The 18,857-nt window shown below is 40.4% G+C and overlaps 1 protein-coding gene across 1 annotated transcript in view; it reads right to left on the reverse strand.

Moving 5' to 3' along the window:
* ELAPOR2 (endosome-lysosome associated apoptosis and autophagy regulator family member 2) overlaps positions 1-18,857 on the reverse strand; it is a 185,788-nt gene that overhangs the window by 69,519 nt on the left and 97,412 nt on the right. Inside the window, exons 3-10 of the mRNA XM_069765167.1 lie at positions 17,864-18,059; positions 13,627-13,774; positions 9,861-9,947; positions 7,489-7,594; positions 4,254-4,406; positions 3,984-4,072; positions 1,956-2,136; positions 26-154 (exon numbers count right to left, since the gene is read on the reverse strand). Coding sequence (XP_069621268.1) covers positions 26-154; positions 1,956-2,136; positions 3,984-4,072; positions 4,254-4,406; positions 7,489-7,594; positions 9,861-9,947; positions 13,627-13,774; positions 17,864-18,059 — 1,089 coding nt within the window. The remainder of the gene's footprint in view (positions 1-25; positions 155-1,955; positions 2,137-3,983; positions 4,073-4,253; positions 4,407-7,488; positions 7,595-9,860; positions 9,948-13,626; positions 13,775-17,863; positions 18,060-18,857) is intronic.

Genomic DNA, 18,857 nt, shown 5'->3' on the forward strand with positions numbered 1-18,857 from the left:
ATATGCTATATTGACATTTGCTCACCATTCAGTCCATCACATTTTGAGTTTCCTACATTAAAGCAGGATGTCTTCATGTTAGCAGGAAGAATATTCCACCACTTATATTCAAACCCAAGAATGGGCTCTGTTCCAGCAGCACATGGTTTACATTCTGCAGGAGAAACAAATGAAATCTTTATATGGTAGCAATAAAACATAATTAAGCTGATCATCGGTGATACTCATCTGGGTCGTGTATAAACACATCTGTATTCATATTAGGCTTTCTTCAAACGTCTGTTTTTATGTCTGTATGCGGTCCGTTTTTTAAGGACCGCAAATACAGACATAAATATAAATACAGACATGCATCCATTGTTATCAATGGTGGGGCACATGTCAGGTTTTTCACCTGGACTGTGTGTTAATGTGAAAAACCCGCAGATGTAATATTTTTTTAAAATGCAGCACGGGGATATAATGTGTGCTGCACATGTGCACATGGATAACATCCGTGTGTGTTATCAGTGTGACACGTACCAGCGCCTTGGAAAAGCAGTACAGTCATTGTTGTTCCCAGGAGCCATGTGCTAAATTCAGCACTCATCAATGTCGCCTGGACTTATTTAGATGAGCACGACCTGGGGATCATGATTAGAGTTGTAGTCAGCACTGTAGCTTGGTTAGTAAATAAATAAAATGGCTTGGAGTCCCCTCTAATTTTAAAGACAGCTGAAGGAAAGCCGACGTATGGGGTCTGATGTTAATATTCTGGGAAGGGGCCAATAGCCAAAAAGGTTCCCAGGCCATTAATATCAGCTTACAGCTGTTTGCTTAGCCTTTACTGGTTATTATAAGGGAGACCCCCCCTCAAAAAATTACATGGGGTCATGCCTATATTTACCAACCAGCAAAGGCTAAACAAACAGCTGTGGGCTGAAGTTAACAGCCTAGAAAGGAGTCATGGATATTGGCCCCCTCCCAGACTAAGAACATCAGTTCTCAGCCAACAGCTTTCCCTCAGCTGGTTTTAAGAATTACAGGGAACCCCATACCATTTTTTTTTTATTTACTTACTACACGCTAGAGTGCCAACTCTAATTCTCAGCATTGTCGCCTCGTCTTAGGGAGACCGGGCGACAATGATGCGTGCTGGATTCAGCCGGTCACACTGGCAGCACATGCAAATGTACACATGGATGTCACATACGTACACACGGTCCACAGATCTCACCAGAACTGGTTTTCCAGTATAGAAATCAACAGGATGTGTGAAGGAGACCTTAAGCTGCATTTTTTTTTAATCAAGAATAACAATCAATATACAATTATAGATACAAACAGGTTCCAGTAGTAGAACAAACAATGTTTAAAGTCCATGTGCAAAAATTAGGTTGACATAGCAGACACAAAGCAAAGATCAATGTATGTGTCGGCTATGCACAAGATCCTTTTTACTTAATATAATTTATTCATATAGTGTGCTTTTAGCAGTTGTGTGATCACAGCTTTGTGCATGTCATTGATTTTGGTGGGAAGTATTTGGCCTATTGATTATGGGAAGCACTGAGCTACAGAACACTTGTAATAGTCAACTCTATTCACTTAGGGCATGTTCACATTATGTGATAGCGGTGTAATCAAAAGCTGCTTCATTATCGCAACCTCTTGTTATGGATCAGATCATTTTAACTCTTTCTGTTATTATCTAGTGTTATTTAAATAAAAATACTATTCCATTAGTGTCTCATGAACTTCATTAGACACACTTCTGGATAGGATTTATTTCATAAGTTTCCGGTTTTTGATGGGCGCAAGTACACAATGACATTTATATTTATTACATGTATTTTGTATAGTTTGCAGTTTTCTTTTAATGAGAAAGTGAATTCAATAATCATACAGCGGTATGGTGGTGTATAGAAGATTAGCCATTGAGTGATAACTCTCACTCTCATCCACAGAGCTCTCACCTTGTATGCCATCAGAAAAGGTCCCAAATGGGCAAGGAGAGCAGGCAGATGTCCCATTGCTATAAAAGCCCGGGTTGCAGGGAGGACAATCTTCCTTGTTCCCAGAAGCTGGAAGCATCATTGCATTAGATAGGTCTTCTCTGCATATCTTTGGCTCAATCCATTTAGACATGACCTGTGTCTAACCAAACATGTCAAACAAAAATGTTATTTTCATTTTTAATGTAACATTCACAAAGTTCATTATGGTTACAAAAGCCATCCTGTTACCAGGCAATGTGTGTCCTGAAATTACCCTGTAGGGGCGGTAATTTAGCACATCATGTATAATAAGAAGCTGATTGTTCTGCACCATCACATGACATTTTTAGCATTGCAGTCTTTTTATGTTATCTCTGCATCACCTATTGGTATATAATATGTTGAAGAAGTTCTTGGCTTAACCGCTTAACAGCCGAAGCTTTTTTCAGTTTTTCGTTTTTCACTACCCTCCTTCCCAGAGCCATAACTTTTTTATTTTTCCATCAATATGGCCATGTGAGGGTTTGTTATTTGAGGGACGAGTTGTACTTTTGAATGACGCCCTTGGTTTTACCATATTGTGTACTGGAAAATGTGAAAACAATTCCAAGTGAGGTGAAATTGCAAAAAAAGTTCAATCCCACACATGTTTTTTGTTTGGCTTTTTTACTAGGTTCACTAAATGCTAAAACTCACCAGCCGTTATGATTCTCCAGGTCATTACAAGTTCATAGACACCAAACATGTCTGGGTTCTTTTTTGTCTAAGTGGTGAAAAAAAATTCCAAACTTTGTTAAAAAATAAATAAATAAATAAATTGCACAATTTTCTGATACCCGTAGCGTCTCCATTTTTCGTGATCTCGGGTTGGGTGAGGGCTTATTTTTTGCGTGCCGAGCTGATGTTTTTAATGATACCATTTTGTGCAGATACGATCTTGATCGCCCGTTATTGCATTTTAATGCAATATCGCAGCGACCCAAAAAAAGTAATTTTGGCGTTTTGACTTTTTTTCTCACTACGCCCTTTAGGGATCAGGTTAATCCTTTTTAATTGATAGATTGGGCGATTCTGAACGCGGCGATACCAAATATGTGTAGGCTTGATTTTTTCTTATTGTTTTATTTTAAATGGGTGAAAGGGGGGTGATTGAAACTTTTATATTCTTTTTATTTTCTTATATTTTTAAAAACTTTTTTTTTACTTTTGGCATGCTTCAATAGCCTCCATGGGAGACTAGAAGCTGCCACAACCCGATCGGCTCTGCTACATAGAGGCGATGTTCAGATCGCCTATATATAGCGGGTATACTGATTTGCTATGAGCGCCGACCACTGGGTGGCGTTCACAGCATGCTAGCACTGACAACCATAGAGGTCTCCAGGAGACCTCAGGTTGTCATGCCAACACACCGGTGACCCGCGATCACGTGACTGGGGTCACCAGTGTGCATATTTCGGACGCGATTGCTGGAAGCGCGATTTAAATGCTGCTGTCAGAGATTGACAGCGGCATTTACCGTAACTAAGAACCCCTTAAATAAGGAAAAGTCAATTAATCAGAAGCAGTTAACAAGCGGTAATCAGTTAATCATGGTCTTTTCGATAATTGGACTTAACAAGTATCCATAAATGGGTCCAGCCTATGGGGTGTTCCTGTAAACGTCCCAGCCTACATCTCTGTACTATATTGAGGCTTACAATATGACCATTTTTGATACATTGTTACTCCGTTTACAACATTGTCTATTTTTTTTTATAATCTTTTAACTGGCATTCACCCATTGTTATTGCATTGAACCTTTTTACTCAATCTCAAACAGACTAAAAAGATTATACATATAAAAATCTAATAAAATGCAGCTTTTTTTTTGTTTTTGAACCTTTACATGGGTTAATATTTGTATATATGACTGTAAAGGCAGAATGTGGGTGACATCAGGAGTGACATTATGTTCTCGTTAGAAATCCTGCATGATAATGTAGAGAAAGGGCGGACGTAGATTACCTTTCCTTCGTTGTCACAAGGAGTGTGTATTTGAAACATGTCTTTCTCCGAGCATGGAGGACGATCGACACACTTGCTGGCCCCTTCATCTGAAAAGACAAGAACCATCGTTTTGGATGTGAATGTCTCAGTGGTGAAATATGTTATAAGCAATTCTCCTCTCCTGACATTGGTATAGATCCATTAACTCCATCAAATCCATTAGTGACAAATACCATCAACTGGAACCAACCCCAAGTAACAAGGAACTAAATCATAATCATCGAATACCTGAGAATTGTGTTTGCAGGTTACATTTATTGCATTCCTTAGCTCCTTTGTCTGAGTACGTGTTCCTAGGGCAGATCTTACAAGATGAAGACCCCGGTGTATCACTGTATGTACCGGGTTTACAAGGAAAGCACTCAGAGGTGTATGCGACTCCTGCAGTAAGACAAAAGCACATATGGTAAGACAGGCGTAATTAATCATTCTTACAAATGAATGTTCCTGATAGAAAAAGAAAACATTGACGACCATAGGCTAACAGAAAACAACAAGTTTAATTTAACTTTCACCCCTTCTTGACCAGGCTATTTCCCATTTTTGTGTCTTCATTTGTTTCTTCTCTATTTTTCATTGACAGGTGTGTGGGGGTTTGTTTTTTTCTGGCCCTAAGCTGACATTTTCATTTATACAATTATGGGCTAGATACGATGGTTTGATCACTTTTTATGCCATTTTTTTTCTGCAGCGTTGCGGCGGACGAAAAAAAAAACATAGTTTTGGAGTTTAAAGATTTTTTCTCCTTATGCCATTTACCCAGTGGTATAACTTGAATCTCATGTATCCCAATGCAAAAGCTCCAATGAGGCCCCCAATTAGTGCAAGTCTTTAATAGCAAAGGACTTTGGGGCCCCTTAGGCCGTTATTTTGATAGATCAAACTTTTTTGGACGTAATGATACCACATATATGTAATTTTTTATTTTTTTTTATTTTTAATGGGAAGAATGGGGAGTAACTTGAACTTTTATATGTTTTTTACGGTTTTCGTAGTCCCCTTAGGCCTTAGGGGACCTGAATTTGAAATCAACTGACTACTTGTACTACATACAGCAATACCACAGTATCCTATGAATAACAGCCAGAAGCTGGTGTTCACATGGGTACCATTATGACAGACACAGGGGTCGTAAGTAGACCACCAGCTGTCATGGCAACCCATCAACACCCCAGGATTGCATAATGTGGGGTGGTGATGGGTGCATAGAATGACGCACCCCTAATAACGGTATGTTGCAAATCCCAATGTTAACAGCTGTGGGTGGAGTTCAGCTAGAGGCAGGTTATGGCTGAACATCACATGCATCATCTGCTGGCAAAGATCAGGGAGCCAGCATGTAACATACTAGTACTTTATATGTCGGTAGGGGGTAAACTAAATCAAATTGGATGATTAAAATTGATTACGTAACCAATACAGTACCAGGCCATTTTACCCTGATCCTGAACAGGGAGATCTTTGGAGCTTTTTTATATATACACTTTTAATGGCTCTAAAAAAGTTTTGAGAAATTCACATCATTTTCTCCTCTTTTTTGTGATACATGGGACTTGTACTTGTTTTCTTTTTTTGCAGATATCGGGTAAATATCTATGTACAGAATAATATAGAATAGAATAATATGAAATACGTGTCTATTTTTTTGGACCACATTCTGCAGAAATTATATTTATATCTTAGACATATCTTTTTTTTTTTTACGGGAACAGGCTTTAAACAGTTATCCGTAGTGGTGGCATATTTTGAGTGGGGTTTTTTTCTCATTTAATTTTTTTTGCTATTTCTGCTTATTTATTTTTTCATTGATTTTACATACTGTATCCCCCATACACAGGGGGATGTTTACATATTAATAAATTCCTTTTTGGTGATTTCCCTGTAACTGGGGATGCATGCCAGCCCCAGTTACAGGAGAACTTCAGCCTTCTGGCTGCATAGCAGACTGGACTTTGTGTCTAAGGACCCATCAGCTCCTGCTCTTTCCCTGCACCAAGTTTCCATTCTGTAACATACCGTATATACTCGAGTATAAGCCGAGAATTTCAGCCCCTTTTTGTTAGGGTGAAATTGCCCCTCTCGGCTTATACTCGAGTCATTCCCAGGGGTCGGCAGGGAAAGGGGAGTGGCAGCGGTCTAATCATACTTACCTGCTCCTGGTGCGGTCTCTGCACGTCCTTGGTTCTCCGGGTGCTGACAGCTTCTTCCTGTATTGAGCGGTCACATGGTACCGCTCATTATAGTAATGAATATGAACCCGACTCCACTCCCATGGGGGTGGAGCTGCATATTCATTACTATAATGAGCGGTACCATGTGACCGCTCAATACAGGAAGAAGCTGTCAGCACCCAGAGAAACAGGGACCTGCAGGGACCGCGTCAGGAGCAGGTGAGTATAACGGGGGCATATTCACCTGTCCCACGTTCCACCATCAGCGCCGCTGTGTCTTCCGCGTCCTCTGCATTGACGCTCAGTTCAGAGGGTGCGATGACGCGATTAGTGTGCGCGTCGCCCTCTGCCTGAACAGTCAGTGCAGAGGACGCAGAAGACACAACGGCGCTCAGCGGTGGAACGGGAAAGGTGAGTATAGCAAGTGCCGGGGGCCTGAGCGACGAGAGGTGAGTATGTGATTTTTTTTATCGCAGCAACAGCATATGGGGCAAATATCTCTATGGAGCATCTTATCGGGCCATGTGCAGCATTATATGGGGGCAAATATCTCTATGGAGCATCTTATGGGGCCATAATCAGCATTTGTGCAGCATTATATGGGGGCAAATATCTCTATGGAGCATCTTATGGGGCCATAATCAGCATTTGTGCAGCATTATATGGGGCAAATGTCTGTATGGAGCATCTTATGGGGCCATAATCAACATTTGTGGAGCATTATATGGGGCATATTTTAATATGGAGCATCTTATGGGTCCCATCATAAACTGTATGGAGCATTATATGGGACGTATTTTGTATGGAGCATTATATGGGGCCCATCATGAACTGTATGGAGCATTATATGGATTCAATATGGATATTCAAAACACTTAACCTACTGTACAGATGCCTCAATTAATTTTACTTTTATTGGTACCTATTTTTATTTTTGACATTTACTGGTAGCTGCTGCATTTTCCACCCTAGGCTTATACTCGAGTCATTAAGTTTTCCCAGTTTTTTGTGGCAAAATTAGGGGTCTCAGCTTATACTCAGGTCGGCTTATACTCGAGTATATACGGTAGTTCTTGATTATGTTTATATACTGTTCATACTTCTTGTAATATATTTGCATATTTGTGAATTTCTGTGATTTTTTTTGTTTGTTTTCTAAATTTTAATAAAATTTACGTTTATTAAATATCTGAATGTTTGGAATTCAAAAATAATTCCACCCTTTGCAAGAAGTCAATTTATTCTTCAGCGAGACATTAAAAAGTTTACAAGATTCCTGGAATGTAGTTTACCTTCTATAGTAATATTCTTTATCAAGACAGGTTTCACCACCTTTGATCCTAGGAGAATGCCAGTTGTTCTCCAATACAAAATATTTGTTCCAGATTTTAAAGCCACCTGCAATTATAACATGAGAAAGGTAATTTACGAAACATAAAAAATGACACATCTTTTAAGCGCTTTACCCCCAAGCCTGTTTGCACCTTCCTGACCAGGCCACATTTTACAGTTCAGACTACTGTCAGTTTATGAGGTAATAACTTTGGAACGCTTCAACGGATCCCACTGATTCTGATATCGCTTTTTTGTGACATATTGTACTTCATGATAGTGGTAACATTTCTTTGATATGACTTGTGCTTACCGTATATACTCATGTATAAACCGAGATTTTCAGTACATTTTTTTGTGTTGAAAACGCCCCCCTCAGTTTATACACGAGTCATTGTCCAGAAAGCTGGCAGGGAAGAGGGAGCGGCGGAGCAGGAGCCGCCGGCTAACAGAAGACCTCATACTCACCCTCCTCGTGCCTTCGCTGCATCTCCGTCCCTGCATATCCGTTGTCCTGGTGCCGGCAGCTCTTCCTGTTTGTGCTGAGCTGTCACGTGGTACCGCTCATTAAGGTAATGAATATTCACGCATCTCCACTCCCATAGGCGTGGAGAGCATATTCATTACCTTAATGAGCAGTACCACGTGACCGCTCAGCACAGGAAGAGCTGCTGGCACCCGGGACAACAGAGATGCAGGGACGGAGATGCAGCGACGGTGCGGGGAGGGTGAATAGGATGGGGGGGATGTGAGCCATGCATACAACGATGGGATGGGGAGCCGAGCCATGCGGGACTGGTGGAGCCGAGCCATGCGGGAACAGGGAAGCCATGCATACAACAGGGGGAGCCACACATACCAGAACTTGATGGGGGAGCCACATACCAGAACAGGATGGGGGAGCCACGCATAGCAGGACAGGAATGAGGGGACAATGCATACCCGGCTTATACTCGAGTCAATAAGCTTAGGCTACGTTCACACGCGCGTCTTTGGACGCAGCGTCGACGCCGCAAAACAAAGCATGCGTCATGCATCCCTATCTTTAACATTGGGGAGGCATAGGCATGCGTTGTCATGCGTTTTGGTGCGTTTCGCGACGCATGCGTCGTTTCGACGCACCTGGCAGGGCGCGGCAAAAGCAACATGTTGCATTTTTTCTGCGTCCAAAATTTTTTAAAAAGCGCAGGCGTCGCACTTGCGTTGCATTTGCGTCGTCAATGCGTCAAAAACTCCATTGCAGTGTATTGGCAATGCAGAAGACGCAAGTACTTGCGTTGTTGTGCGTTGTACGACGCATGCGTTCTTTACTTAAAAATAGAGACACTGAAAAGACCCTATATATATAAAAAAGGTTGAACGCATGCGTCAAAAATGCCTGTGTTTTACTTGCGTCTTTCGTGCGTCGTGCGTTGCGTCCACGGCGCTGCGTCCAAAGACGCAAATGTGAACGTAGCCTTACCCAGTTTTCTGTGGCAAAATTAGGTGCCTTGACTTTTACTCGGGTCGGCTTATACTCGAGTATATATGGTATTTGTGAAAAAAATGGAAATTTGCCTGGATGTACTCAGGACATCAAAGGTTGGTAAGTACCAGCCGACAAAGACATACTGAGTATGTCCAAGGTTGGGAAAGGGTTTAAGGGAATGTGTCAACAGTATTTCAACCCCAAACTATTTATGTGCACATGTAGCACTTTCAAACACAAGTCCGGCAATACCTTTACAAGGCCAGCCTATCCCTCTGTTACTGAGAAATCACAGTTTGAATAGATATGCAAATGAGACTGTAGATCTGAAGCCTCCATCACTACAGATTATTTCCTGCCCATCAGAACCCCCTCCTATTTGACTGACAGCCTCTTTGATATTTGACTTCAGCAAATTGTATGCATCAATTTTAGGAAAATGTATTATCTATTTATCAGAAATTAACATTTAACTTTTCTTTACATAATTTTGTCTAGGAAACACGTAACACAACGAAAGATGCATTAATGTATGTGTGATTGAAAGGTTACTTTCAACTCTGTGCTTCCAAAGGCAGGGCTATGAAAACAGCTGATAGCTTTGCTATTTGCATAATTCACGCAGATATAGATTAAAGTTTGGAAAGTTTAACAACAAAATGAGCTACACTGCTGACGTAACTCCTGAGTTACTGTGTTGTGCTATATTGTTTCGGTTACTCCCATTCAGTTCATAACCCCACCTCTAGTTGTCGGGAGCTAGAAACAGTTATTCCCTTCTCAATCATGAAAGGCAAAGATGGGAGTAAACATTTCAGGACTGGTTCATTGCTGAGTCACATTAGAATAATTAAGAACCCCTACCGAATGATGCATCCAATCACTGTTCTCAGAGAGTTTCACCCACTTATCTGATGCAGAACTGGTTTCTTGGCATTGGTCATTTTGAATCTGCCAAAGCAAAAACAGCAATTAGAAGGGATTCACTGAAATTTCAACAAATTCTTGACGTAAACATAACACCATCTGTAAAAAAGCTGAAGCTGAAAAGAGGATGGCTGCTACAAATGGATAATGATCCTAAACCCATGTCAATATCCACAATAGACTATCTCAAAAGATGCAAGCTGAAAGTTTTACAATGGCCCTCACTGTCCTCTGATCTGAACATTATTGAAAATCTGTGGCTAGACCTCAAAACAGCAGTGCATGCAGGAATCTCACAGAACTGGAAGAAGCTTCCAAGGAAGGATGGATGACAATCCCTCAAACAAAAATTGAAAGACTCTTGTCTGGCTACAAAAAGCGTTTACAAGCTGTGATAATTTCAATAGGGGGTGCTACTGGGTAAAAACCATGCAGGGTGCCCAAAAGTTTGCATGTTTGCATTCGACCCTTTTCCTTTTTTTAATTTTTAAAATGTAAAAGATGACAATACTGTATATATATATATATATATATATATATATATATATATATATATATATACATGCACAGGTGCTTCTCACAAAATTAGAATATTTTCAAAAAGTTAATTTATTTCAGTTCTTCAATACAAAAAGTGAAACTCATCTACTATATAATTGTCTAAGGGTCACTTCCGTCTGTTTGTCTTTCTGTCTGTCTGTGACGGATATTCATTGGTCGCGGCCTCTGTCTGTGATGGAATCCAAGTCGCCGATTGTGTGATATACTCTGTGGGCTGTGCTATATATTACGTGGCCACTGTATATACTGCGTGGGCAGTGTTATATACTACGTGACTGGGCAATATACTACGTGGCTCTGTGCTGTATACTACGTGACTGGGCAATATACTACGTGACTGGGCAATATACTATGTGGCTCTGTGCTGTATACTACGTGACTGGGCAATATACTACGTGACTGGGCACTATACTATGTGGCTCTGTGCTGTATACTACGTGACTGGGCAGTATACTACATGGCTGGGCAATATACTACGTGACTGGGCAATATACTACGTAGCTGGGCAATATACTACGTGGCTGGGCAATATACTACGTGACTGGGTAATATACTACGCAGCTGGGCAATATACTACGTGTCTGGGCAATATACTAAGTGGCTGTACTGCATACTATGTGGCTCTGTGCTGTATACTACGTCGCTGTGCAATATACTACGTAGCTGGGCAATATACTACGTGGCTGGGCAATATACTACGTGACTGGGCAATATACTACGTGGATGGGCAATATACTACATGACTGGGCAATATACTACGTAGCTGGGCAATATACTACGTGGCTGGGCAATATACTACGTAACTAGGCAATATACTACGTGGACATGCATATTCTAGAATACCCGATGCGTTAGAATCGGGCCACCATCTAGTATATTATATAGAGTCACTACAAACATAGTGATCTATTTCAATTGTTTATTTCTGCTAATGTTGATGATTATGGCTTACAGCCAATGAAAACCCAAAAGTCATCTCAGTAAATTACAATACTTTAAAATACCAGCTTGAAAAATGATTTTAAAATCCGAAATGTTGGTCTATTGAAATGTATGTTCAGTTAATGCATTCAATATTTGGTTGGTGCCCCTTTTGCATCAATTACTGCATCAATGTGGCATGTGAGGATTCCACAATCCAACATTTTGGATTTTAAAATCATTTTTCAAGCTGGTGTTATAAAATATTCTAATTTACTGAGATAATGACTTTTGGGCTTTCACTGGCTGTAAGCCATAATCATCAACATTAGCAGAAATAAATACTTGAAATAGATCACTTTGTAATGACACTATATAATATATGAGTTTCACTTTTTGTATTGAAGAACTGAAATAAATTTTGATGATATTCTAATCTTGTGAGAAGCACCTGTATGTATAATATATATATATATGTATATACTGTATATATATATTTATTTTGCCTAAAATACAAAGGAAATGTGTCATATTTACCATTAGGCTTTTTAGAGATCATTCCATCATCAACTTGTATATATATATATATATATATATATATATATATACCGTTAATACTCGAGTATAAGCTGAGATTTTCAGCCCATTTTTTGGGGTTGAAAGTCCCCCTCTCGGCTTAGGCCAGGTTCACATTGCGTTAGTGCAGTCCGTTCAACACATACGTTAAACGGACTGCGCTAACGCAAGTGCCGACTTTGGCACAGCGCTAGCGCAGATGGAGCATCTGCTAGCTCCATCTGCGCTAGCGGTGACGGACCCGGAAACGCTGCAACCCGCGTCTCGGGGTCCGTCACTCAATGACGGTACATCGCTAGCGCACGCCCATTGTGGGCTTGCGCTAGCGATGCGTCCGACATTGCATTCAATGGCGGCGTTAACGGACTACGTTACACTGCGTTATGCCACGGTGTAACTTAGTCCATTTAACGGAGACACTGAACGCAGTGTGAACCCGGTGTTATACTCGAGTCATACCCAGGGGTCGACAGGGGAGGGGGAGCGGGGGCTGTCTAATTATACTCACCTACTCCTGGCACGGTCCCTGCAGTTCCCTGCTTCCCCGGCGCCGCAGATTCTTCCTGTACTGAGCGGTCACATGGTACCGCTCATTACAGTAATGAATATGCGGCTCCACCTCCCATAGGGGTGGAGCCGCATATTCATTACTGTAATGAGCGGTAACGGTGACCGCTCAATACAGGAAGAAGCTGAGGCGCCGGGGAAGCAGGGACTGCACCGCGCCAGGAGCAGGTGAGTATAACGGGGAGGGGAGCGCAGTGCTGCGCGATATTCACCTGCTCCTCGTTCCGGCGCCGCTCCGTCTTCAGCGTCTTCTGCAGTGACGCTCAGGTCAGAGAGCGCGATAACATGGTTAGTGCACGCCCTCTGCCTGAACGTCAGTGCAGAAGACACTGAAGATTAAGCGGCGCCGGAACGAAGTCAGGTGAATATTGAAAGTGATGGGGGCTTGAGTGACGGAGAGGTGAGTATGTGATTTTTTTATCACAGCAAAAGCAAATGGGGTAAGTGTCTGTATGGAGCATCTTATGGGGCCATAATCAAGGTTTGTGCAGCACTATATGGGGCAAATATCTTTATGGAGCATCTTATGGGGCCATAATCAACATTTGTGCAGCATTATATAGGGCAAATGTGTCTATGGAGCATCTTATGGGGCTATTATTAACCTTTATGCGGGATTATATGGGGCATATTTTAATATGGAGCATCTTATGGGGCCATCATAAACTTTATGGAGCATTACATGGGGCTCCTGATTCAATATGGATATTCAAAAACACTTAACCTACTGATGTCTCAATTAATTTTACTTTTATTGGTATCTATTTTTACTTTTGACATTTACCGGTAGCCGCTGCATTTCCCACCCTAGGCTTATACTCGAGTCATTAAGTTTACCCAGTTTTTTTGTGGCAAAATTAGGGGGGTCGGCTTATACTCAGGTCGGCTTATACTCGAGTATATACGGTGTATATATATATTTATATATATATATATATATATATATATATATATATATAAACCATCACACATCATTGACCACACAAATTGAGTACATTGCAGTTTCATTCCCGTATAGTACACTAAAACAGGTAAAAGGGCACTTAAATACACATCAATTATACTTAAGATAACTTACAAAGAATTCAAAAAATATGTTATTGTCCACATATTGGTAATCAAAGGACACTGAACCAGCTTTCTTCAAGTGCACAGCATAGATAAGGGAAACGGTGCAGTCGTCTCGGTTTGATTCAATGTAGTTTCCTCGAGGAATCCAAGATGAGCTGATGGAATGAAATGTAAGGATGATAAGTACTATTAAATACAAAATTCCAAGGCAAAATGCACATAAGTTAAGTACTATTAGGCCGGCTTCACACTCAGCGTATGAAAATACGGTCCGTATATTACGGCCGTAATACGCTGAAATGTCCCGAAAATAGTGGTCCGTAGCTCCTCCGTAGGCAGGGTGTGTCAGCGTTTTTTGCGCATGGCATCCTCCGTATGTAATCCGTATGGCATCCGTACTGCGTGGTTTTCTCGCTGGCTTGCAAAACCAACATACCGCTATAGAAATGATCCATGTGTCCCAAAAAGAAAAAAGAATATATATATACTGTCTATATATATATATATATATATATATATATATATATATATATATATATATATATGTCATTAGACACATATATGTATATATATTAATATTTATTCCAGCGCTATACAGCTTGAAAGCCGGTAATTCAATTACCGGCTTTTTCTTTCTCCTTCCTAAAAGCCGACATGATTTGAGACATGGTTTACATACAGTAAACCATGTCTTCTCTCCATTTTTTTTGCAGATTCCACACTACTAATGTCAGTAGTGTGTATCTGCAAAATTTGGCCGTTCTAGCTCTTAAAATAAAGGGTTAAATGGCGGAAAAAATTGGCGTGGGCTCCCGCGCAATTTTCTCCGCCAGAGTAGTAAAGCCAGTGACTGAGGGCAGATATTAATAGCCTGGAGAGGGTCCATGGTTATTGGCCCCCCCCTGGCTAAAAATATCTGCCCCCAGCCACCCCAGAAAAGGCACATCTGGAAGATGCGCCTATTCTGGCACTTGGCCACTCTCTTCCCATTCCCGTGTAGCCGTGGGATATGGGGTAATGAAGGGTTAATGCCACCTTGCTATTGTAAGGTGACATTAAGCCTAATTAATAATGGAGAGGCGTCAATTATGACACCTATCCATTATTAGCCTGGGAGCTTTCTAGGAAATTTCCCACGATCTATGAACATCCAGCAGAGGGCGCCTCACCGCAAATGAAGCTAAATATAGCTCATTGATCTATATTTAGACTCATTCCCCGGGGTTTTGCAGCGAGGAGCAGCCTGCATTAGCAAAGCTCCTTGCTGCAAAATGTTTTAACCCCTTCAGAAGGATTTACATCGTTGGACGTAACAGATCTGCGGAGGGTAAGTATATTGTTGGTTTATTATGTTTTTTCTTTCACAGAACGAGGGTCTTCAGTGATTGGATTGGGCGTAGAATAAAATACTCCAACAACCATTGTTTTTATTTCATTAAAATAATTTTAAATAGTGTGTTTGTGTTTTATTTAACCCTTTCATTCAATTGGATTAATAATGGATAGGTGTCATAATTGACGCCTCTCCATTATTAATTAGGCTTAATGTCACCTTACAATAGCAAGGTGACATTAACCCTTCATTACCCCATATCCCACCGCTACACGGGAATGGGAAGAGAGTGGCCAAGTGCCAGAATAGGCGCATCTTCCAGATGTGCCTTTTCTGGGGCAGATATTTTTAGCCAGGGGGGGGCCAATAACCATGGACCCTCTCCAGGCTATTAATATCTGCCCTCAGTCACTGGCTTTACTACTCTGGCGGAGAAAATTGCGCGGGAGCCCACGCCAATTTTTTCCGCCATTTAACCCTTTATTTTAAGAGCTAGAACGGCCAAATTTTGCAGATACACTCTACTGACATTAGTTTACTGTATGTAAACCATGTCTCAAATCATGTCGGGTTTTAGGAAGGAGAAAGAAAAAGCCGGTAATTGAATTACCGGCTTTCAAGCTGTATAGCGCTGGAATAAATATTAATATATATACATATATGTGTCTCACTGACATATATATATATATATACCTATTCTATGTGTACACATTTATTCTACCTATTGGACTGTAAGCTGTCAGTGTGATTTTACTGTACACCGCACTGAATTACCGGCTTTTCTCTCTAACACCGCTGCGTATTTCTCGCAAGTCACACTGCTTGTCCGTGTGTAATCCGTATTTTTCACGCTTCCATAGACTTTCATTGGCGTATTTCTTGCGCAGTACGGTGACAAACGCAGCATGCTGCGATTTTGTACGGCCGTAGAAAGCCGTATAATACTGATCAGTAAAATACGGCAGATAGGAGCAGGGGCATAGAGAATAATTGTGCCGTATTTTTTGCGAGTTTTACGGACGTAGTTTCTGCGCTCTTACGTCCGTAAAACTCGCAAGTGTGAAGCCGGCCTTAGTCTCATAAAACATCAGGGAACATCTACTTAGATCCTGCAGGAAAAGGGGCAAAAAAAAATATAAAGAAGCATAAGCGAATTACATGACATCTTTTATTTGTCAAATAGATTTTCTCTATATTTTACGTCACATTCTGAACGAAGTCAGATTTGCATCAAAATTATGCTATTTCCCATATGAAAACTGGTCTAAGTTTTCTCCCATGTCTTTTCCTCGTCAGGCAATACAACAGTAATAAATATAACAGGTTATGGTCTGAAAGAAATATTCACAAGTTTGGAAATTATTCCCTATCCATTGGATAGAGGACAATCTTTCGACTGCTGGGGTCTGCCATCTGGGAGCCTCACTGATCCATGGTTCGATGGTTGATCATACGTACTGACACCAGCAAATTCTATCTCCGGTGGTCCCAATAAGAATGGTCAGACCCACAGCAATCGGGAAGTTATCCCTTATCTTCCAAACCTTGAGAATACTTTGACTTCAGAATACTTTAAGTAAGTGAAACATGTCACAGACGAAACCTACTGGAAGTCCTTATATAAAAGGAGTTACTGGCCGTTTACTGGGCTGGACATCAATTTTTAAGGGAAAGTTCTTTATTAAGTATCTTCTGACATGTCACTGAGACATGTCTGAAAATATCATCAGCTGTGGTCTCTAAGCTGAGACCCCACTCAGAACAAGACCCTATACCGAAGCCAGTTCGACATCTTTTGTGCTGTTAAATGCGTGCTAATGTTAGAGATACTAGACATACTAGGTTAGCATCTGTGCTGTGTCTGAGATTACAAGCTGTGGAATTCTCTTGCCAGCACCATCAATAGAAAAAATAAGAAAAAGAATATGTTTTTCTTCAGTTAAAGGCAAGCAGTGTAATTGATTACCTTAGCTAGTGTCAAAGACTAAAATTATTAATTTTATAGTATATTACAATTCCAGCAATACCGACTATGTGTGTTTTATTTTTTATTTTACTTTTTAATCAATAGGGCTACCATTAAAACGGTATTTTTTCACATCGTTAACCCCTTCACGCCGTGGCCATTTTCCATTTTTGTTTTTTCCTCCCCTTTTTCCAGGACCCATAAATTTTTTATTATTCTGTCAATTTAGCTATATTAGGGCTTGTTTTTTTGCGGGACAAGTTGTTCTTTTAAAAGACACCATTCAATCTACCACACAGTATACTGGAAAACAGGGAAAAAATTCCAAATGCATTGAAATTTCAAAAAAGTGCAATTTCACAATTATTTGGGGTTTTTTTTTGTTTACCATGTTTACTGTCTGGTAAAACTGACCTGGCAATATGGCTCTCCAGGTCAGTAACAAGTATGCAGATACCAAATATGTTTTCTTTGTTTTTTTAAGTGGTGAAAAAAAATTTGGATATTTGCAAGAAAACCAATTTCACCATTTTCCGAGGCCCAATGTTTTCATTTTTTGGGATATGGGGCAGTGTGAGGGCTAATTTTTTTTCGCCCTGAGCTGATGTTTTTACTAATACCATTTGGGGGCAGAAACAATATTTTGATCTTCTGTATAGACTCGTAGAAGTGTGAAATTAGCGCGAAACGGCCGTAGCCCATCATATTCTCTTTGATTTATTTAATATACAAATATTTTGTGCAAAAACATGGCTGGACAGAAAGGCACTGATGAAGGCAGAAAACTCCATCACATCTGTAAAATGGGGACCCTGCAAAGATAACACTTCACCTAGAGTAGGGTATCACATCCAATGATTAAACTTGTGTGCAGTACCTATAATGTGATTTTGTAAAACTTTTTTTTTGCTGATAATACCTCCTAGATGTAAAGAACACACATACTTGTCACAGCTGTCAGGTCTGTTTCCAGAAAAGTCAGTGGTGCTCTCCATAAACGTTGCCACATTGGAAAACCCTGACGGCATCTCATCCCACTCATCAAACTTGATCCCAGTTCCCAATGAATATGTTCCTGCTGCACACTCTGTGCATGACTGGGTTTTAATTTCCAAGAACTGGCCAGAATCACAGGAAAACGCTGAAAAACATAAGTGACTGTGAATAGACAGGAAAATAATTCCATTTCAGGAGGCAAGTCAATGAAACAAGCATGAAATGCGGAGTAAATGAAATAGAACAAACCAAACACAGAAATGGGGAATAACCAGAAATATTGTCTAAGCTTGTCACATAACCAAGAAACATTTCATGAAATCGTACAGATTGATAATTATGTAGAAATAGATATTTCAGCCCAATATGAGTCCATATCAGTATGAAATATTATCATCGTACAACCTCAGGGCAGACATGACTAAGCAAAGTTCACTATCTTAAGTGTGGAGCTGATGATAAATAGCATTCCTCCACACCAGAATTTCTGGTCATGCTTGCCAGACTGGTTTCCCACTTGGTGTTCCTTGCTTAAGAATTGTAAGATATATATATATATATCAGGTGCAACTCATTCAGCTAGGGCTCATTCCGACGTCCATTTTTCACATACAACGTCTATCCGTGTTTTCCATGGATAGAACTCATATCTTGCATTGTCTATGGGGCTATTCACATGTCCCACTAATTTTGCTGACTGACTGGTCTACACAAAATCGGAATACGTGTCCAATATTGATCCGAATGTCAGAACAAAATTAGCATTGCAAGTCTATGGGTGCCACAAGTAGTGTTTGTTTTTCACGGATTGCTAGATAGATAGGAAAAAGTAGAGACTTTTTTTTTTATTTCTTTCTCATCTGAGAAACATTGATGTAACTTAGACCAAAACTCTGATTAAAAGTTGATGAAACTCTGAACATTTTTTTCTAATACGTGAAAA

The sequence above is a fragment of the Ranitomeya imitator genome, chromosome 4, assembly GCF_032444005.1.
Source record: "Ranitomeya imitator isolate aRanImi1 chromosome 4, aRanImi1.pri, whole genome shotgun sequence".
In the NCBI taxonomy this organism is placed as follows: domain Eukaryota; kingdom Metazoa; phylum Chordata; class Amphibia; order Anura; family Dendrobatidae; genus Ranitomeya; species Ranitomeya imitator.